General features: G+C 41.7%; 1 protein-coding gene across 11 annotated transcripts in view; it reads left to right on the top strand.

Moving 5' to 3' along the window:
• TRAPPC9 (trafficking protein particle complex subunit 9) overlaps positions 1–22532 on the top strand; it is a 538181-nt gene that overhangs the window by 87882 nt on the left and 427767 nt on the right. For all 11 annotated transcript variants that reach the window (XM_075085899.1, XM_075085893.1, XM_075085900.1 and 8 more), the window contains 3 exons: positions 2071–2197; positions 3786–3918; positions 14151–14314. In XM_075085899.1, coding sequence (XP_074942000.1) covers positions 2071–2197; positions 3786–3918; positions 14151–14314 — 424 coding nt within the window. The remainder of the gene's footprint in view (positions 1–2070; positions 2198–3785; positions 3919–14150; positions 14315–22532) is intronic.

The following is a 22532-nucleotide window of genomic DNA, read 5'->3' as shown; positions in this document are numbered from 1 at the left end:
ACAAGGGCTGCTTAAGCTCCCAGCTGCATAAATGTACCTGTTTGAGAAGTAGTGACCAAGCTTGCATTTATGAAGTGGAATCAAAAAGCATCAGTGCTCTGATACGTTGGGTTGTGAATGCACAGGAGTTCAGAATTCATTTCTGCTTGCTTTTTTGTGGATTGTTTCAGACAGCTGAAATCTCCATGTGAAACTGAGGGAAAACTAAAATTCGGTAGAAGTGAGGGTGGGACATGGTATTTTCTTACAACCCAAGTGAAATGACATTGAATTTTGTGCAATATTAGAGAACGATAACTCACACACCTTTCCACAAAGCAAGAATAGCTTTGATTGAATTAGGTGTTGTCTCAACAGTGTCAAGTCTACAAAGAATTAATCACTAGAACGAAAGGTTTTTTTAGCTTTTGAGTATATGATAATCTTGACTTCAGACCTTCAGTAGAAGAGAAATCAAGAACCTGACAAACATGTCTAGTTTGCTTTCTTAAGCTTCTGGTGTGTTTAGGACTTTGCTGTTAAAAATCTCAGGTGCAAAGCATTTATTTAGTCATTACGTAGTGTGTACATAAAAGACAGTTGTTTGTTAATTTTCCAGAAGGCACGCTGCCTTCTGAGGAGGGAAGAAATTCTGATAACGGCTTTTAATTTAGTTCAGTCTTTGACTGCTAGTGGGTTGATTTTGGTTAATATCTAGGAAATGCATGAAGAAGACTTGCTGGTGGTTAGTCCCAATGCAAATCAGGCCATTAAGACTTAATGTACAGGAAAGGTCAAGTTTCAGCCATTGGCTGGGTTATTGCGTTGGTGCCATTTGTGTTTAAGTACTTGTTATACAAGTATCAATTTTCCTAATTTCTAATTGAGAACTAGAAATGTAAGAGGGCTAGTCTGCCTTTTACAGCTGGCATGAGCGTTGGAGGTGCACCACTGAAAACCCAATTGAATTAAATCTAGGCAATCAGATGTTTTCAAAGGAAAGCAATGCTGGTATTCTGGCACTATGCAGGTAATGCTGCTGCTTCTTAAACTTCTTGTTGAGTCTTCAGTCTCTTTGTGGTTTTCTGTGGCTCAGACCATGAATTTTTTCATCTGCCTTTACAAAAATAGTATCTACCTCTTCCCTAGAGTTTTGAGTTCCTGGGAAGCATCCTCATGGAGCTGAGGTTTAATCCAGTTGCACTTAGTGTATTAATGGATGGAGATAATTTGGATGGCATCTTTATTAAAAAATAAAAATAAAAATCTGTGTGTATAGAAAAGCAGCTGGTAACTTAGGCTTACGTCCTTTGCAATGTTAACTTTCTTGCTTTTAACAGTATGTTCTGTGTTCAGGCATCCTAAATTAATTAACCAAGCTTGAACCCCCCAACAATCTGCTAAGGACAATAATGCTGTGTTTAAAAGTTTTTGAAAATAATTTTTTTCCCTTCATTTCTTGTTTTGTCCCATGTTTTAAATTTAAGATGCTAAGATATTTCTCTGACATACACTAAGGGAGTAAATCATACAGTCTAACTGCAGGCATCTAGGCTTGATAGAGGGTCGATTTAGCAAAGTGGACGTCTTATTTCAACTCACTGAGATGCTTAGGTTGGATAGTAAAGCTAGACTTGCTCTATTATCTGTAAATACTGCAATTTTTTTTCTCCCCATAGGTAAGTACTTTCTGTCCAGGACCTTTAATTAAAGCTAAGCAAGAGCTGCTATTGGTGTTTCATTTCCACTGCCCAAAATACAAGCAAATATATAAGTAAGGTCACAGGTACAATTAAATGTAGGTACAAAACAACACCATGCAGATGATATCACTCATTCTTTTTAATGTGCTTGGGTATAAACTTGTACTGGTTTGTCACACATCGTTCCCACCACAGATCCCAAATACAAGCCTTGCCGTAATTCTAGACGGATGCTTCAGTCACTGAAACTTAAACACCAAAATAACTGCTATAAGCAAACTGGAATAAATTGTAAAAGTTTAGGTGAGGTAATGCAAAGGATTAAAATGTCATAAAAATGTAAGTGTATATCATAAAGGGGTTTATCTATGTAATATGACTTTTTCAGGGTCTCTTGACAACAGGAGTAGAATTCGAATCTCTTCCTGCAGCTCTATCTCTACCTGCAGAATCTGGTCTCTACCCGGTAACTCTTGTTGGTGTTCCTCAAACTACTGGACAGATCACTGTCAATGGTAAGGGATGTCTTCAGTCATTCTCTTCCCAGCAAAACAACCATGTGCTTTACATCTCTGTGGATTACATGTTTGTATGACACACATATATTTGCCACTCTGAATCCTCCTCAGTAAGTAAAAGAAAAAACAAAATAATAGAAGAAATCTGTTTTCTATACTAGACTTCATTAAAAACATAGCCTGAAAAATCGCTCGGTTGTAACAGCAGTAATGAACACATATTTACTATATCTCGCGTATGAGAGGAAAGGCATAATGAGATCAAACTCCCCTTTATTAATGCTTTCATTTGGAAAGCTGCTGAGGAGGATTACTTGAACTTTTTTATGAGAATGCAGAAGATAATCTTGCAGTTTGTTTTTCTTAATTAATCGTGTTCATGTAAGATTACAGAATTTTTTGTAGAAACAACTTAACCAATGTGTGTAGTCTGTTGCAGTTGAGATATCATTTCATTAATAAGCCTAAATAAAATTGTGTTTGTAGTAAGTAAAGAGAATTAAAGAGCTTTTGTAGAGAACGAGCAGATCAGTCTCCTAGGAAAGGAGGTATATGTGAAGATGATAAATTCCACAAGAAGTAGGACCAAATCATCTTACCAAAACACAATTTTAGGTACGTGTTCCTGGCGTACAGAGTTAGAGGACAAGAACCATTTTGATAAGCACCAAAAGAAGATGGCTTTGAACTCGAAGAAACTGTTCTCACTGTGTTTTTCTTCAGTGCTTTTGTGTCTGCTCATAAAATGATTCTTTACTTGATTTTTTTCTCCCCCCAGAAACCATTTCAGTAAATATAGAATAGCATCAAAGCATTCAGGACATTTGTGCTCTAGTTGTTGGCTTTTAGTTTCACATACTAAAAATGTATTGCAAGTAGAGGAGTTGATTTCTGACTTGGCGGCTGTTTTTGTGCCAATGTATCAATTTTTCCTTCAAATATCGCTTGTATATATTGCCTGGTAAGGAATCGGTGTAGAGGTACTTTCCTACTAAATTAAACTTTCAGAGGATAAGCTGTGGTCTTTTATGGCAGGGGTCTGTGTGTGTATGCATGTATGCATATATATACTTCTTTTTCCTAATTCACTTCCTTTAGGATTCTTTTTTTCCTTTGCTTCTGGATACAGTTGAGACTGTCATTAAAATATTTTAGAGGAAATAAGGAACTGTTAACATACACTGAAGGATAACAAGTTTTATGTGCATCACTGGGTTAGGTGATGTCGTATAAAATGGTGGTCTCTATTCTATGGCTCATCATGTTGATCTTGTAAAGGATTTTACAGAACTTACCACAATGTGTGGTAGAAATCATGGACTCTTATTTTTTTTTTAGTTTACATGTCACAGATAGAAAGGCATATAGGTGTGTTGTTTGTATGTTATCATGTAGTTATAAATGGCATTTAGAGGGGTTGAAAACATTTTCCCTATTTTGTGTCCTGAGAAGATTCTTCTGTAGAGGTGGTGGTGGTTTGGGTAGCAGAAATACTGGTACGATCAGACAAGTAAGCTTAGTTCTTTTTGACCTTTCACAAAACAGAAAAATTCACAACATACTGGTGTTTTCTTCTAAAAATCAGGTTACCATACTTCAGTTTTTGGAGTCTTCAGTGATTGCCTTCTTGACAATCTGCCAGGAGTGAAGACCAATGGCTGTACTGTTGAAGTCATTCCAGCTTTGCCAAGGCTGCAGATCAGTACCTCCCTTCCAAGGTGAGAAACGGAATTAAATGAGGATTTTACTTGGTCAGATTTAAGCATTAGTCACATGCTGAATAAAACCTCCTTCATCAGAGTATATAATCAGTGCTTTAGTAAAACAAGACTTAAACTATATCTGTGCTATTTACTTTAGAATATAAATCTAAGTTTTTTGTTTTACTGCTGGAAACCTTGGAATTCTATAGAAAATATTTTGAGATTTAATTAACTGAGGGAGTGTAATGGTTATTCATTATTAAAGTCATAGTTTTAAAAGACTGAATCCTTTAAATGTTCATAAAATCTTGAAATAAAGAGGTAGTCCATGGAACAGTGTAGGTTGGAAAGGGCGCCTCTGGAGTGTATCTGGTCCAGGACCTTGCTCAAAGCACGGGCAGCTTTGACAAGTGATATGGCTTAGATCAGGTTGCCCAGGGCACGATCTAGTTAAGTTTTAATATGTCCATGGGTGGTGTTTCCACCACCTCTGTGGGAAATCAGTTCCCATGTCTGACCCCAGTCACAAGAGTAAAAATCACCCCTTCTTCTTTTTCTCAAACTGAGCAAACCCAGCTCTTTGAACCTGTCCTTGCAAATTGTGCGCTCTAGCCTCCTCATCATTTTGATAATCCTCTTCTAGACTTGCTCCAATATATCAATATTTCTGTTGTTCAGGAGGGGCCCAAACTTGATACTGTCTTACAGAAACAGTATGTTTAAGAGGTACAGGAAAACTCAACTAAAATGACTTCCTTATACACACACCAAAGTAGTAGTGTGGGCTTTTTGTGGGTTTTTTTTGAGCTTTCTTTTGTGAAGAATGTGGCTGACTAATTCCACGATTTTAGAGCGAGCTGGTAAGGCACCGATTCAGTTCAATTTTTGGAACTTTTCAAGGCTCAAGAGCATTCATCTAGTAAGCTGCATGTTGATTATTGTATCTTGGAGTCTTCCCATCTATCTACTGTTTTGCAAATAGTTGTAAAATTACAGAGTTTCACTTTTTTTTTTTAAATTTTTAAAAATATTTCTTTTAGCTATGGATCAGGAAACAGCATTTTGTTACTTACTGCCTTGATAGGTCAAGTACCACAGGGATTGTTCTGTTGATTGGAAGATCTCGGCTCCATTTATGACCCTTAGTAGGGTGATCATCAGTACTGTATGACAAAAAGAGATTTATATGAATAGATACATACATTTTTTTGGTGTGTTCTTCAGCGTGGTTTACTTAGTAAGGCAAAGGAACCAGTTTGGTTCTGATTTTTGCATAGCGAATTCTACTTTTCTAATATGGAATGGGCTGTGTCGATGGCATTGTATTACAAAGATATAAAGTAATATCCTGATGAAGACAGCAAAATAATGAAACGCTGCGATTGAGTTACATGTTGGTAAATTCCCTATAAAAATTCTGCTAGATACAGAGTCTGTGTGGTTTAGTTGTAATCAAAACTAATATTGGGTAGCTAAACTTATGAATATATTAAAGAAAATGATGGGTTTGAAATACAGAAGGAATTGCAGATATTCTTAAATGAGCATAATATCAGCTCTTTTTTAGATATATGTTCAGCTAATAATGTGCAACGTTAACAAGATTTTCTTTGTGCATTGGTGTGCATTTACTTTTTCATTGGTGTTAAATTTACTCTTAGTTTCTTCAGATGCTTTAGTTTCAGTACTCAGTTCTGGTAACGCCCTGGGAATTCAGATGCGCTCCTGGCTACCTTGCAGCATGCCAGAGCGGTCTCTGTGAACCATTGCTTACTCCTTCTCCCAGCCTCTACGATAACAGCAAATTGCCTCCTGCAACTCCTGTCAACAGCGTTTTATCCTTTGGGTTCTCCAAAGGATGATGTACTTCTAAAAGACAAGGTGAAAAAATGAAAGAATGAATGTTCTTAATTTAGAGATGGCAGGGTAAAATCTGAATGGGATTTCTATCCTTGCATCTTGCTCATTTGCTTTATGTTTACATTTCCAGTTTTGGGCCCCTCACTACAAGAAGGACATTGAGGTGCTGGAGCGTGTCCAGAGAAGGGCAACAGAGCTGGTGAAGGGTCTGGAGAACAAGTCTTCTGAGGGGTGGCTGAGGGAGCTGGGGTTGTTTAGCCTGGAGAAGAGGAGGCTGAGGGGAGACCTTCTCTCTCTCTACAACTCCCTGAAAGGAGGTTGTAGCGAGGCAGGGGTCGGTCTCTTCTCCCTAGTAACAAGCGATAGGATGAGAGCAAATGGCCTCAAGCTGCGCCAGGGGAAGTTTAGGTTGGATATTAGAAAAAACTTCTTCACCGAAAGGGCTGTCAGGCACTGGAACAGGCTGCCCAGGGAAGCGGTAGGGTCAGCATCTCTGGAGGTATTTAAAAGAAGGGTAGACCTGGTGCTTGAGGATATGGTTTAGTGGTGGACTTGGCAGTGATAGGTTGGCGGTTGGACTCGATGATCTTAAGGGTCTTTTCCAACCTTAACGATTCTATGATTCTATGACTCCCATCTTACTAACATTTGATATTGGGCACTATTCTTGAGAGAAAGTCTGTTCCTGACAGAGCCCATTACTTTTTATAGCTGGTTGTCTTTGGAACCTTCTACTGGAGCTGGGCTGACTTTTCTTAATTTTTCACCAAATTTATTTGTTGAAGTATTTGAGATAATCTTGATATTGTATTTAGTGCCCTGGTTCTTTGAAGGCGAAACTGCTGGTATGTAGGAAGAGGTTTGTTTGAAATGTCAAAAATGTATAGCTCTTCATAATTTCTTCAACATTGGATTGATCTAATAGTAATTTTGGGGTGATAGTCATTTTGGCAAGAACAATTCCAGGCCATTTTAGGCATATTGTAACATCTTCTTAGAACTGTAAATTTTCTTCTTATTGATCTGTGTTATGGAAGGTCAATGTAATAAACTCAGTTTAGCAGGAGCTGTAATGAAGTGGGTTGAGGACTTTATTAGTATATATTTTATCATTATATGCATTTATAATTATAACTTCATATGTATCATAAATATAGTATATAAAAATATTACACTACTGAGTAAAACTCTTGATGGAAGAAACCTAGAAAGTAAGAAAATTGAAGGGAAGAAAATTACAAATTTATAAATAAAATAATGAAAGACTTCTAATATGGATAAACTTGGAGAAATATCTGTCATTTCCACAAGAACCAGAAATTTTTGAAGCTGCATGCCAGGGTACTGGGTATTACAGGTTGCTTTCCTGATGAGTACTTTCTAATACACTAAATGATTGTGCAAAACTGTTAAGCTCAAAGTCTTGTCTATGGGCAAAAAGGGGTGTAAAAAGCTAGGAATTTACTGCTTGTATCTTGACAGTCCAATACAGGAATCATTATTAATGCAGATGCAATTTTTACAGAAGAAAGAAAAAGAGGGAAAATATACAGCAGAAGATTCACTAATAAATACACTTAAAATTTTTATACACACACTTTGTATTTTCTACCTTTTATCCTGGTGTTCTGCTCACCCTCCCACTGCTCTCCTGGGTCCTGAGCTTGGCCTTTTCAGTCTGGTGGTAGAGCATTGTTAGCATCAGGAGACCTTCACTGAGAAGAATGTGATGTTGATGTTTTTTCTTTTTCCCTCCCTCAAGAAAACACTTGAGGCCATTTTTGTTTGCTAGCATATTTTTATGTCTTGGGTTTTTTTTTCATTGGAGCTCCAGGCTACATAGCAGTAAAATATATGTGGTGCATTTTTGTGTGTTAGATTCTTGTTTTCTTATTTACCCCTGAAAACTCTTTTTGTCCAGGTCCAGGTCTGCAATTCTTTGACCTTTGAATAGTTGTGAGGTCTCTGGTGCTAAGCATGTGCCCCATCTCTTACCATCCCATACCAGTAGTCCTTTCCAGTGAATCCTGTGTGTCCACACTCCACCTTTTGTAGGTTAAGGTTCATCCAGGGGGTTGCCTAGGGAGCACCGGTCAGCCCATGCATTATGACTGCCTCTGTTAAGAAGAAAAGGAGGATAATTGTCGTAGGCAGTTCCCTTCTGAGGGGAACAAAGGGCCCAAGATGCTGACCAGACCCATCCCACAGGGAAGCCTGATGCCTCCGTGGGGCTTGGGTCAGAGATGTTACTACGAAACTCCCTGGTCTGGTACGGCCCTCTGATTATCACCCACCCTTGGTTATGCAGGTGGGCAGTGATGAGGTTGCGGAGAGAATTCCAAGAGCAATAAAAAGGGACTTGAGGGCACTGGGGTGACTGGTTGAAGGATCAGGAGCACAGGTAGTGTTTTCCTCACTCCTGTCAGTGGCAGGGAAGAATACTGAAAGGAACGGGAAAACGCGCTTGATTAACAAGTGGCTCAGAGGCTGGTGCCATACCATGTGGTATTTTGTTTTTTTTGATCATGGGGAGTTTTACATGGCACGGGGTCTGCTGGTGTCAGATGGAGTTCAGCTGTCTCAGAGGGGGAAAGGATTCTTGCCTGTGAGTTAGAAGGGCTCATTGAGAGCATTTTCAACTAGGTTCGAAGGGTGAAGGGGATATAGCCAGGCCCACTAGAGAGGAGCCTTGGGGTGGCATGCCAGGGTTGGGGGTGAAATCAATAGCCCAGCTTAAGTGCATCTACACCAATCCACGCAGCATGGGCAACAAACAGGAGGAGCTGGAAGCCATTGTGCAGCAGGGTAGCTATGACTTAGTCACCATCACAGAGACATGATGGGATGACTGTCATGACTGGAGTGCTGCAATGGATGGCTATAAGCTCTTCAAAATGGACTGGCAAGGAAGCAGAGGCAGTGGGCTGGCTCTTTATGTCAGCAAAACCACTACCACGTACTTCCAGAGGGCAGACTTTGCCCTGTTCAGGGCACTGGTTGGGAGAGTCCCTTCGGAGGCAGTCCTGAAGGTCCAGCAAGGCTGAGCATTCTTCAGGAAGGAAGTCTGAAAGGCACAGGATCAGGCTGTCCCCATGTGCTCTATGATGAACCGGTGGGGAAGACGACTGGTCTGACTGAACGTGGAGCTTCTGCTGGGACTCAGGAAAAAAAGGAGAGTTTACCACTTTGGGAAGAAGGGGCAGGCAACTCAAGAACAGTACAGGGATCTCTTAGGTCATGCAGAGAGAAAATTAGAAAGGCAAAAGCCCAGCTAGAACTCGATCTGGCCACTGCTGTCAGGGGTTACATAAAATGTTTTTACAAAGACATTAACAACAAAATGAGAACAAAGGAGAATCCCCATCCTCTATTGGATGCAGAGGGGGAATTGCCACTGAGGATGAGGAGGAGGCTGAGGTACTTAATGCCTTCTTTGCCTCAGCCTTTAACACTCAGACCCGTTATCCCCAGGGTATTCAGCCCCTGAGCTGGAAGGCAGGGACAAGAGCAGAACAAACCCCTCATAATCCAGGAGGAAGCAGTTTATGACCTGCTGCTCCACCTGGACGCTGACAAGTCTGTGGGGCCAGATGGGATCTGCCCGAAAGTACTGAGGGAGCTGGCAGAGGTGCTCACCAAGCCACTCTCCATCATTTATCAGCAGCTCTGGTTAACAGGGGAGGTCCCAGGTGACTGGGGGCTTGCACCCTCAGCAGGTTTGCAGATGACACCAAATTGGGTGGGAGTGTCAATCTCCTCAAGGATAGAAAGGCTCTGCAGAGGGATCTGGACAGGCTGGATCGATGGTTGAGGTAAATTGTATGAGGTTTAACAAGACCAAGTGCCGGGTCCTGCACAGCAACCCTGTGCAACACGACAGGCTTGGGGAAGAGTGGCTGGAGAGTGGCCTGGCGGAGAAGAACCTTGGGGGTGGTGGTGGACAGGTGGCTGAACATGAGCCAGCAGCATGCCCAGGTGGCCAAGAAGGCCAACAGCATCCTGGCTTGTATCAGCAATAGTGTGGCCAGCAGGAGCAGGGAGGTGATAGTGCCCCTGTACTCAGCACTGGTGAGGCCGCACCTCAAATCCTGTGTTCAGTTTTGGGCCCCTCAGTACAAGAAGGACATTGAGGTGCTGGAGCGTGTCCAGAGAAGGGCAACGAAGCTGGTGAAGGGTCTGGAGAACAAGTCTGATGAGGAGCGGCTGAGGGAGCTGGGGTTATTTAGTCTGGAGAAGAGGCAGCTGAGGGGAGACCTTCTCGCTCTCTACAACTAATTCAAAGGAGGTTGTAGTGAGGTTGGTGTTGGTCTCTTCTCCCAAGATGTTTGTAACAGGGCAAGAGGAAATGGTCTCAAGTGTGTTAGAGGAGGTCAGGGGAGGAAAAATGTCCTCACTGAAAGATAGGTCAGGCACTGGGACAGGCTGCCCAGGGAGGTGGTAGAGTCTCCATCCCTGGAGGTGTTCAAAAAACATGTAGACGTGGCACTTCAGGGCATGGCTTAGGAGGCCTGGGGGTGTTGGGTTGATGGTTGGACTTGATGATCCTAGAAGTCTTTTCCAACCTTAAATGATTCAATGACTTTTGTTCTATGACTTCCACTTCGCAGTGCCTCTGCTGTTATACCAGATCTGTGTTTCCATCATGGTGCTAGCTATAAGTGTCTCATTTTATCTATTAAACCTGCTTGTTACTACTTTTTAATGAAAGTAACGTTGTGCCAAAGGGAGGTAACTGAAGGAAAGCAATAGGTGTAGCCACCATGTCAGAAGAAAAATTGGTGTTACAGCTACAGTAAATCATTCTAAAGTTGCAGGCAGGTCAGAGAAGTTCAGGGCAGGCACAGAATCATAGGATGGTTTGGTTTGAATGGATCTTTACAGGTCATCTAGTCAAAACCCATTGCCATGGGCAGGTACGTATTTTACTAGATTCGGTTGCTCAATGCCCTGTCTGACCTGACCTTTGAATGCTGGCAATGACTGGGAATCCACAGCTTCTCTGGGCAACCTCTTCCAGTGTCTCACCATCCTCATCATAAGAAATTTTTCATTATGTCCATTCTAAACCTACCGTCTTTTGGTTTAAAACTGTTGCCCCTTGTCCTGTCACTACAAGGCCTGGAAGAAAGCCTCTCTCTGTCTTATAATACCCCTTCAAGTATTGAAAGGCCACAATATGGTCTCCCCAGAGCCTTCTCTTCTCCGGGCTGAACAACCCCAACTCTCTCAGCCTGTCCTCGTAGGAGAGGTGCTCCAGCCCTCTGACCATTTTTGTCGCCCTGCTCTGGACCCGCTCCAACATCTCCATGTCCTTCTGTGCTGAGGGCTCCAGAGCTGGATGCAGCACTGCAGGTGGGGTCTCACCAGAGTGGGTAGAGGGGCAGAATCCCCTCCATCGACACCTGCTGGACATGCTGCTTTTGATGCAGCCCAGGATATGACTGGCCTTCTGGGCTGCAGTCGCCCGTTGCCAGCTCATATCTAATTTTTCATCCATGAATGTCCCCATGGCAAACCTCAGTTCTGAGTTCTTGGAAGTTCAGAACAAAGCTGGTGGCTACACGGTACTTAAACAATAATTGAGATGGTGTTTCATTTAAGAAGCTTTATTATAGAAAAGGGTGTGTTAGCTGAATTAGTTTGGGCTCGTGTTTCAGATGTACATTTATACATTAATTGAAAGTACCATTTGTTCGGCTTATTAGTATGCAATTCCTTGATGATGTTGTCTGAAAATGAGGGTAGAAAAGAAATGTCTTCTTTCCTGTGACTCCAAATGCCCAAACTTGTGAGTGCTGCAGTGGTAACAATACATGACAGTAAATTTTACATGATAAAAAAAATAGGTGTTTTAAGTATTTGTTGCCATAGATGTGTTCTGAAAGACTAAAATCTGATCTTGCTTGTGGATGGTCCTTATCTTGTGCTAAGGAACGATAGGATAAAAGGAAGAATAGCAGAAATACCTGCCAAAACAAGTTACTGAAGCTGAGTTTCCCAACAGATTTATCGCTCGTTAATCTCAGTAGCTTTTGCCCTTGTATCCTTGATCTCTTCTGACCACTTTGCATTAGCATGAAAAATACTGTCAGGAGCTGAACTTCTGCCCATCTGTCTTGTTCTGCAATCCTTCTTCCCTCATTCATGTTCTAAAGAGTTTGTTTATGTTCACTATTTCACCTTTCACAAAGCGAATTTCTGCCAGGGTCCACCCCCATGGGGGTTATGCCCTCTGCTGTCCACTAAAACTGCATTCTCTGAAGTCCTGTATTACTTCTTCCTAGTAAATTCAAGCTTACTGTTCAATTCTCCTTTATCCATGATGTCTCGTCATAGCACTGTGCATATCTGCTGTTTCAATAATTGACTGGTTTGACACCTTTGTTACATTAAAATGGAATGCTTGATAGTCATTTAAATAAGTTCTCCTATTTCTGAAGTTTTAGATACCCATGTGTTTCCTCTAGCACACACAACTTGTAGAAGATTTCTTGTTTCCTCTCTAAGGTGTTTTTACAATATATTGCTCTACTAAGTATGTCTTACCTCATATTTCAGATACTGTTTATGATCCTTTTAGAAAACAGTATCTGGGCGAACAACTGTATAAAACAGTTAGTGCTGCTTATGTGTCATTAAAGGTGTTTCTGTCTTCATTCCACATACATCACAGAATCACACAGAATCCCACGTTGGAAGGGACCTCAGAGATCATCCAGTCCAACCTTTCTAGGAAGAGCAGAGTCTAAACAAGATGGCCCAGCACCCTGTCCAGCTGAGTCTTGAAAGTGTCCAATGTGGCCGAGTCAACCACTTCCCTGGGGAGATTATTCCAATGGTGACTGTCCTCACTGTGAAAAATTTTCCTCTTGTGTCCAATCGGAATCTCCCCAAGAGCAACTTGTGTCCATCCCCCCTTGTCCTCTCCATGGGACTCCGTGTAAAAAGCGAGTCTCCATCTTCTTTGTAACTACCCCTTAAGTACTGGTACATGGTGATGAGATCCCCTCTGAGCCTCGTTTTCTCAAGGCTGAACAAACCCAGTTCTCCCAGCCTATCCTCATACGGCAGCTTCCCAGTCCTCTGATCATCTTGGTGGCCCTTCTCTGGACCCCTTCCAGCCTGTCCACATCCTTTTTGTAGAGCGGGGACCAGAACTGTACACAGTGCTCCAGGTGTGGCCTGACAAGCGCTGAGCAGATGACTTCTTTCTCTCTGCTGGTGATGCCCTTTTTGATGTAACCCAGCATCCTGTTGGCTGCCTTGGCTGCAGCAGCACACTGTCCGCTCATGTTGAGCTTTCTGTCCACCAAGACCCCCAGGTCCCTTTCCACAGAGCTGCTCTCCAGCCAGGCGGATCCCAGTCTGTGCTGCACTCCCAGATTCTCTTTTCCCAGGTGCAAGACCTTATGCTTGTCCTTGTTGAACTGCATAAGGTTCTTGCTGGCCCACTCCTCCAGCCTATCCAGATCTCCCTGCAGAGCAGCTCTCCCTTCTGGAGTGTCTGCTTCCCCACTCAACTTGGTGTCATCAGCAAACTTCATCAGGCTACACTTGATGCCGGTATCCAGATCACTTACAAAGATGTTGAATAACATTGGGCCCAATATCCATCCCTGGGGGACTCCACCAGTGACAGGTTGCCAGTTTGAGAAAGAGGTATTTACCACCACCCTTTGGGTGCGGCCTGTCAGCCAGTTCCCCACCCACTGCACAGACCACTTGTCTAGGCCATAACAGAGTTTGGGAATGCCTAACAATGTAAGATGATGTATCCTCACTTGTGATTACAAAGGTTTACTCTCTTTTAAGGTTTTTTCTACCAGTTAACTTTATTCTCACTTTTGTAATTTTTTTGAGCTGATCAGAGGCAGTTTGGGCTTCAGGATCTTGCAGAAGACTCTCACCCTGGTCTCTCCTACTCAGCGCTCAACTTCTTACTCTCCTCAGTTTTATTTTTTATTATTTTTGTTTTACAGTCAGCTCTCGATACTCATTGTTACTCAACCCTAGTGTTCAAACGCTTGGCAGATCACATATCACTTTTTTCAAGTTTGCTCATTCTAATGACCTGCCCTTGCTTTTTTGCTCTTTCCCTTCTTATGGTTTTTGCAGCAATTTTTAACAAGGTTTCACAGTTAGGATTCTATATTTTTATATTGTTTGAAATCTGACTTGCCTTGTGCATAAAATACTAACGTTTACCTCAATGATTATAAAAAATGCCCCTGGCTAGAATGAGAATTGGAAGTGGTATCTATTATCTTCAGGTTGCAGAGCAGTAGTTTCAGAGTCTTCAAAGAACAGTCAATAGAATTTGGTAACTTGGACAGGCTTTTAACATGTTTATAATAATATTTTGTTTGTCTTTGTGTCCCATTTTGTAGGTCTGCTCATACACTGCAGCCTTCTTCAGGGGATGAAATCTCCACTAACGTGTCTGTCCAGCTTTACAATGGAGAGACCCAACAGCTTATCATTAAGTTAGAAAATATTGGAACAGAACCACTGGAGAAACTGGAGGTCACAGCGAAAACAGTCAACACCAAGGGTGTGTATGCTGACTTATATTTAGAAACAATAATGATCACTTTTTCTCTGGTAAAAGGGGAACTAGTTGTGTTATACTTCTTTTGGGTTAGTTTAGAATAAATATCATAATCCCTGTTAAGGAACCGGACTAATTCAGTTTGATTTTGTTGTAGGAATATAGAAATGAAAGAGAATGTATGGAAATGTAGAAAGGAAATGAAAGACATTGTAGAACCATCTGTGTGTCAAAGGGTCACCTGCTTTTTGGAAATCTAGATTTCATTTTAATGTTACTTAGGGGAAAAATTCCTGAGGCAATAACTAGTAAAAAGCAAGAATCTTGGGTCTAAATTATTTTCTCCTTATGTCTAAATAAATTGATTAGTTAATTAAATAAATTACCATTATCAATAATGTTGTCCTGCTTGAGGGAGTGGAATTAAATAAGCCTACCTCTGTCTCACTGGTGAGCAACAAGAAAAAAAATGGGATAAAAGTCTTCAAAAAACAAGGCAATAAATAAAATAAGCTATTGTGAGTTAAAAGAATAATTGAAAGTATGGAAGAAACACGGTACATCTCCTGCTTCCAGTTATTTCTCCTAAAATATTCTGTACGTATTAGTAGTAAAATGTAGTCTGATAGGTGAATCTTCTTTTTAGTTTGTGATGTGTTCTATCACTTTTGGTTTGTCCTCTGAGGCTTCGTTATGAAAATGATATTAACAGAAGAACTGCAGATGACGGGCAAAATAATCTTTACTTACAATAGAAATACCTTATTTTGTTGCAGGTTTTGTGCTGTCAGTGCCAGAGTATTAAAATGTGATGTGATCTCTGGTGATTTTTGTTCACTTCAGTATTCGAGCTCATGGGTTTTTTTTCGACAGAGTATCCTCTTCTCTGTGACCTGTGAGGAGTTGCCAATCATCTAAGAATAGATTTTCAGCCTGAGACTTGTTACCACGAATAATTTTAGAAGCTGAGACGTGTGATGACTTACTGTTCTTATTTCAGTAATTCCGACGTGCTCTTGCTGTGCTAGGTGCTGTATGTGTGTGACAGAAATGGAAATGCAGCACGCGTATGAAACGGTGACGTTTATGTAATGAAAATGGATTAAATGGTGGAATATATGAGCCTCTGAATCAGATATTAATCAGACTCTTGGCACATAACATTACACAGTTCATTTGTTCAAAATTTTGAAAAAGAGACTCTTTTCAACTTGAAAATCATCATAATCTCTCAGTTACAACTTCTGTTAAAAGGGGGGGAAAAGGAGAAAAACTGATACGTTCAGGTATGAGTTCAGTAAAACTTCAATTTTACTTCATCCTTCATTTTCCTTCTCTATAGAAAACTTATTATGAACCCTCTTTGTGTATTTGACAGTCTTTTAGGTGTTATTAGGCATGATAATAATTGTCTTTATCAGAAAAAGGGAAATTTCTGTTGAGTAACTTACAAATATGCATACTCAGAAGAATGCGACACTTAAATCTCCATTTCAGAAAAACAGAAACGAGAGTGAGTTTATAGAGGCACCAAGTGATATGTTTTCGGAGCGTGTGAGAACCATGCCATCAGAATCAGAGAATCATAGAAGTGTGCACGGGCAGGGACCTCTGGAAATCACGTGATCCAACCTTCTTTTGAAAGTGGAGCATTAGTTTAGGTTCTAATACCCCTAATACCACTCCTGCTGCTGGAACGTTTCGATTGGTGCTCAAAGCTTCTTCCAGCATCTTCAAGCAGTGTTCCCATCCCTTCATGGAGACCTTAACGATTCTCCCGCTGAAGGCATCCTTCAAGGGGCAGTCTCCACTTGAAAAAAATCTTTCTTTTCTGGTTCTTTGCCTTTGCGCAGACTCATCTGCTTTTTGCAGAAGTTGTTCCACTCCCGTTTCCGACTCTCTTCATTGGCTCCATCCCCACTGATGTTGGGTCCTGCCAAGCAGAGTCTTCAATTTCCTGCTTTGTCTCACAGAAGTGAAATGCAACCCTGTATTTGGAACTGTGTGCTCCAGATAAGCCATGTTATTAGAGGAAAATACACACTTAAATAAGTATGACTTTTTACATGACTGTCTGCTGTGGGTACAACGAAAAGCAATGAAAAACGCTATCCATGGCAAAAGAACTAATAGTCTACATTAGGCATGTAATAATTATGCTATTTCAAATGTGATTGCCCGTAGGTCTTGCAAAGGATGGACCTTTGCCTTTTTTAACAGACTCTCTTCCGTTTTAGTTTTTATTGTAAATTGATACAAATGTGTAAGGATGGACTCACGGTACAGTGTGGCATGGGACACGGGATTCTCATGATCAACAGGGAGCAGCTCAGTTTGGTCAGTGGATACTACATGCATGGAAATAATGTGGGTATGACATTAAACCATGTCAAATAGCGACACAAACTCTTAACCTGATACGATATATCAAGTTGAGAGCATATGCAGACACTTATGAACTACCTGGAGTGCATTAAGTTGTCGTCGCTTGGATGTTCTTTGCTGCTTCTCAGCTGAAATGTGCATGTGGTTTGACCTACTCAAGGTCTCCTTGAAAGCTGTTAGGCATCTTCATCTGCCATGACCACAGCTTGCCTGTCAACTTGTGAGCCCATCAGAAGTTGTTGTTCAGTTTCAGCCAAATAAAAAGAGCTTTCAATCATCTTTGGTTTCACCTGATTTGCTTTGGTTCTTTTAGTCTTGGCAGTTTCTCGTAAATCTTTTATAGCTGCTGCATGCACGCCTGTCTGACCTCCAGTTCCTTACCTTCTGCTTCTGGGGCCACAACTTTTAGCACAAGGATGAGTGCTGTAAAAGGCAACTGTTCCAATTTTTTTGTGTGCATTACTGGATGGGATTAGCTGTTGCAGTGCCGTGACCTGGCCTCCCTCCTTCGTTACGTTAGCTATAGCCAGTCAGTTTTCTTGAGGAAGCCCACTTCTTCAGCATTGTTTTCAGTGGTGTCTTGTTAATGCGAACATCTGGAGATCAGGCTTTCAAACTTGCCTTTTCTTACTTCCTCCCTTCTGTTTCTTTCAGGTGCAGCTCTTTAGCTTTTCCTCTCTGGCCCTCACATAAATGAGCAGAAGTTGCAGCTCACCCTGTGCAGTTCACAAAGGACACCACAAGGTTTTCAAGTCCTTTAGCAGCCATGCATTATGGAACAGATCCTGAGACAAATCAGCAAAAGGAACTTGTCATGCTGCCACTATAAACATGTCTCTCATGTCTTCTAATGTCCCATTGCACCATTCTGTCTACCAGGCTGTGCTATCTGTAGGCTGAACATCACATGCATATTGTCAAGGTCAACTCTGTGTCACCTCATATTGTCCCTCACCGGGTCAGATGGTCTAATACTTTTTTTAGAACGATGACATGTGCAAAGGGGGATGCCTTTCCATCCTTTGTCTCCAGTCAGCTCTTGTCAGAGGCTTGTTAGGTTTCATTTAGGGGGTACACTCTAAAAACTTTGATAACCCAACTGTTTGATCCACTCAGGGGCAAATGTGACACTGATGTATTCAAACTTGGAGCATGGAGAAGAGCATGCCAGACATTCTTATCAATCTCGCAGGTTATTAGGCTCTAGTAGTGAGCACCAGCTGCACACACTGAATGAACTTTGATGATGAAGGAAAACCTCACTGACCTTTCTTAGAAGTGATTGACCTCTGGAATTTAAACAGAGATAAATAAATTCACCTGTCTAGCTGTATTGTTCCCATGGTCTTTCAGTACATCTGCTTGTGGTCTCAGCTGTTTAGCGGTGCCAGACCACAAAGTCCAGAGAACTTAAAATGGGTCCAGAGAACCCATTTTAAGAACTGTGAAATCCTGGAATAGACCTATATAGCTTTTTTTTGCCAAACAAAACTGTAAAGTCTTACAGATTGGAATTGGGTTATGTTGCATAGAGGGCTGTGAGTCCAGGCAAGCTTTTCTCCTGGTAGGAGAAAAGGTAGGACAACGAGGAGTGTTGGTAATCGAGCCCCAGTCTAGCTGCCGTGGTTTTACTCTTCGGGTTTCTCAGCGCAAGTCTCTTCCTCTCTGCCCACACTGGCTGACCAAGATCATGATTTTGTATGATTTTTATTAACTCTTTTTTCCACTCATAGGATAAATGTCAAATGGTTCATGATTTTAGAGCATTTTTTTCTCCTTTTAGGGATACTTGCTAATCGCCTAGAGGAAACTGCTACATACATTTACATTGTAAAGAACAAAAGTCATGCAAATTCATTTCTGTCTACCAAGTCTGAATTCAAAATACAATCATAGAATCGTTAAGGTTGGAAAAGACCCTTAAGATCATTGAGTCCAACCACTAACCTATCACTGCCAAGTCCACCAACTAAACCATATCCTCAAGCACTACGTCTACCTTTCTTTTAAATACCTCCAGAGATGGAGACTCCCCCACCTCCCTGGGCAGCCTGTTCCAATGTTTGACAACCCTTTCAGTGAAGAAGTTTTTTCTAATATCCAACCTAAACTTCCCCTGGCGCAGCTTGAGGCCATTTGCTCTCATCCTATCGCTTGTTACTAGGGAGAAGAGACCGACCCCCGCCTCGCTACAACCTCCTTTCAGGGAGTTGTAGAGAGAGAGAAGGTCTCCCCTCAGCCTCCTCTTCTCCAGGCTAAACAACCCCAGCTCCCTCAGCCACCCCTCAGAAGACTTGTTCTCCAGACCCTTCACCAGCTCTGTTGCCCTTCTCTGGACACACTCCAGCACCTCAATGTCCTTCTTGTAGTGAGAGGCCCAAAACTGAACACAGTACTTGAGGTGTGACCTCACCAGTGCTGAGTACAGGGGCACCATCACCTCCCTGCTCCTGCTGGCCACACTATTGCTGATACAAGCCAGGATGCTGTTGGCCTTCTTGGCCGCCTGAGCACACTGCTGGCTCATGTTCAGCCACCTGTCCACCACCACCGCCAGGTCCTTTTCTTCCAGGCAACTCTCCAGCCACTCCTCCTCAAGCTGCAGCATTGCATTGGGTTGTTGCGACCCAAGTGCAGAATCCGGCACTTGGCCTTGTTGAATCTCATACCGTTGGCTCCAGCCCAACGATCCAGCCTGTCCAGGTCCCTCTGTAGGGCCTTCCTGCCCTCCAGCAGATCAACGCTCCCACCCAATTTGGTGTCATCTGCAAACTTACTGGGGGTGCACTCGATCCACTCATCCAGATCATCAATGAAGATATTGAACAGGACCGGCCCCAACACTGAGCCCTAGGGAACACCGCTCATGACTGGCCGCCAACTGGATTTGACTCTCTGGGCTTGGCCGTCTAGCCAGGTTTTAGCCCAGCACAGAGTGCACTTGTCCAAGCCGTGAGCAGCCAGCTTCTCCAGGACAATGCTGTGGGAGACAGTGTCACAGGCCTTACTAAAGTCCAAGTAGACAATGTCCACAGCCTTCCCAAAATATTCTGGATTGTCTCCCCAATTCAAAAGAGGTTTGTTTTTCCCCAGTCTCAAAGGAAAACTAATACTAATATTAGTAAACTGCCTACGAGCTGATGAATAGTTAGTGCTTTTAACCTTGTAATTCTAGTGTGCACACCTTGCAGTCCCTCATTTTAAAAAAAGGTGGTGGATACTCTGCAGATCTGCTAAATCCACAACTTTCATTTTTACTAGAATTTCATGCATTCGGAGAAGTGAAGATGTATGAATGCCAATGCCTATGCATTTAGAACTGACAGTTATTTTGAGGTCCCATGCATTCTGCTAGGAATATATACTTCAGCTGGTGAGGCATCAAGAGTTGGATGTGCAGATTACCACAGAAGTCTAAAGAGCTTTGTTGCCTTGAAGTACATCAGATTTCTGTCTTCAGGTGCCTGATCATACTTGCATTTAGCGTACCTTTGTGCGCATTGAATTCAGAGACGTGGAGTACTCTGGTCTCATCCTTCTGTGCTAGTTGAAAACTGCTCTTGCATTCGTATTTCCTTTCAACTGCTCAACTTGAGAAGCAGCAGTTGTTTGAGTTATGTTCTACCCAGAATTCACCTTTCAGCTGTAGTCTGTAACATTTTTTTTCTACTTTGTTTCCTTTTGTCCTTACATTTAAACTCTTTCCCCCAGTTTTCCAAGTGTTTTAATTAATTGTAGTGTTGCTAGTGTCTTACTGGACCTCCAGGCTGAACTGCATCTTTTTATCCCCCTGTGTTTTTTTTTTCCAAATCTGTGTTTGTCAGGAATCCACAACTGTGCTCAGAACACTGTTCCATGTATATACGGTTTCTCTGATGCTTTAAGTTCAGTTGCAGTTTTGAGGCCTTCTGCAGATCATGATGCTATGGTTAATAGAGGATTCAGTCCCATCCTGTCCCATTCTCCTACAGAAAGACAGAGACACAAGAATTTAAGAAATGTCCTGCTAGGGCTGATGGTCCTTCTAGGACATCAGGGGATGCTGCTCAGGGAGAGCATGTACGTCTCACCACTGTTGTGGTGTTTCTGCTTGCTCAGCATCTGTAGTTGCTGTACATACATACTCCTTTTTAAGCAGCCCTTTGTGGACTTGCCCGTGAGTTTGCCTAATCCCATTCTGAGGCTGCTGGTACTGCTTGCCTCTGCAGCTACCTGTAGCAACAGATTCCAGAAGTTCACTACCAGCTAGGTACAGAAGTGCTGTAGCTGTTTAAATCCCATCTCCTTCTAGTTTTACCAAGTGGTCCCAGTTCTCTTTCCAGGGAATTTAGTGAACAACAGTTCTGCATTCACTTTATCTGCCATCTTTGTAATTTTTGTAAACTGCAGTCATCTTCCTCTCAGCCTTTTGTTCAAGCTGAAGGGTCCCAGCATTTTCTAATCTTGCATGGCAGCTGCTCCACCCTATTCATCATTTTAGTTACCCTTCTTTGGACTGTCTCTGGCTTTGTTACGTCCTTCTTGCAGTACAGAGACCAGAACTGCAAACAACACTCAGGACTTGAGTGCACCACGGCTTTACGCAGTGGCAAAATGCCCCTCTTTGACTTGTTCTCAGTATCCTCAGTATCTTTCCTAATGATGACCTACGTTTTGTTGTGGTGGTGGTTGCGCTTTTTGTTTGGTTTGGTTTCATTTTCTTTCTGTTGCTGTTCACAGACTGTTGATTCCAGAGGACCATCAATGGTGATGCTAGGGTTTCTTTCTGGAGTTGTAACTGCCAGTTCCAAGTTCAACGTACCAGGCATGGCTCGTATTCCACCCCCATGAGATGCACTGTTTTACCTTTTATATACGTTGAAGTCTATCTTTTTGCACACTCACTTCCTTTCATAAGGTCCTTTTGAGTTTCTTGCCTTTGACACTACTACTGCCCTAAATGATTTTGAAACCTAGTCAAGATAAACTCTCTGGAAATGAATCTGATCAAGTGATGAATGTAATTTGCAGAACAATTTAATGCTGATAGCCTTAAACATTGTTATTGAAAGAAACGTCTTTGTCTACACTGTTGTTCTATAAAGCATTTTATGAAGGGGAAAAAAAAGATTAAAATCTTCGTAGCTCATAAATTCTATGCCTTTGCAATCTATGCAGTTGAGATATTAATGTTCAAATATACCAAACACTAAATACACATTGCTAGTCTAGCTTGAATTTGTTCCAATTTAAGTTATTTTTAAATTCATCATTTTAGCGTTTTGTTTGTTGAGTGGCTATCTTACGAGCAACTAGTTTTGAGAAAAATGGTAGCAGTCCTAATACATGGTGTTCTGTACAAGAGCGTGATTTGTGATGATGGGAAGGTAAAAACAGATTATGGCTTCTTATAATGGTTTTAATAGCCATGAAAAGTTAAATACCCAAACACAGAGTTAAATTATTTCAGTAAAGAATTTTATAGTTGTGCGTACGTTAAAATAAATTATTTGGGTGTCTTTTGAAAGAGATTAAATTGGGAAAATGAGAAACATAGCAAAAAGCCGGATTTACCTGGGAACTTAAGATTGAAAAGAATTGAGGAACTGAAGTTCTTGGGATCTCAAAAGACTTGCTTTTCTATTGAGTTTCTCTATGCCAACTGCCAGTGTGGCTTTTTTACTTTGGCAGACCTTAAAATCTGTTAGGAGCTAGAGTGGGTTAGGGTAACCCGGAGTTAGATTGTGGGTAAGCTATTACATGGATTGAAGGATTGAAGCCCTGTGCCATTGTATAATTCATGGTAATAATGGTTGCTGAACGAGGTGAAGAAAAGATTATTAAACTATAAACCAGT

The sequence above is a fragment of the Phalacrocorax aristotelis genome, chromosome 2 (genome assembly GCF_949628215.1).
Source record: "Phalacrocorax aristotelis chromosome 2, bGulAri2.1, whole genome shotgun sequence".
Taxonomy (NCBI): Eukaryota; Metazoa; Chordata; class Aves; order Suliformes; family Phalacrocoracidae; genus Phalacrocorax; species Phalacrocorax aristotelis.
Note: the sequence above shows the minus strand (reverse complement) of the source record. Positions and strands in the feature narration are given on the sequence as shown.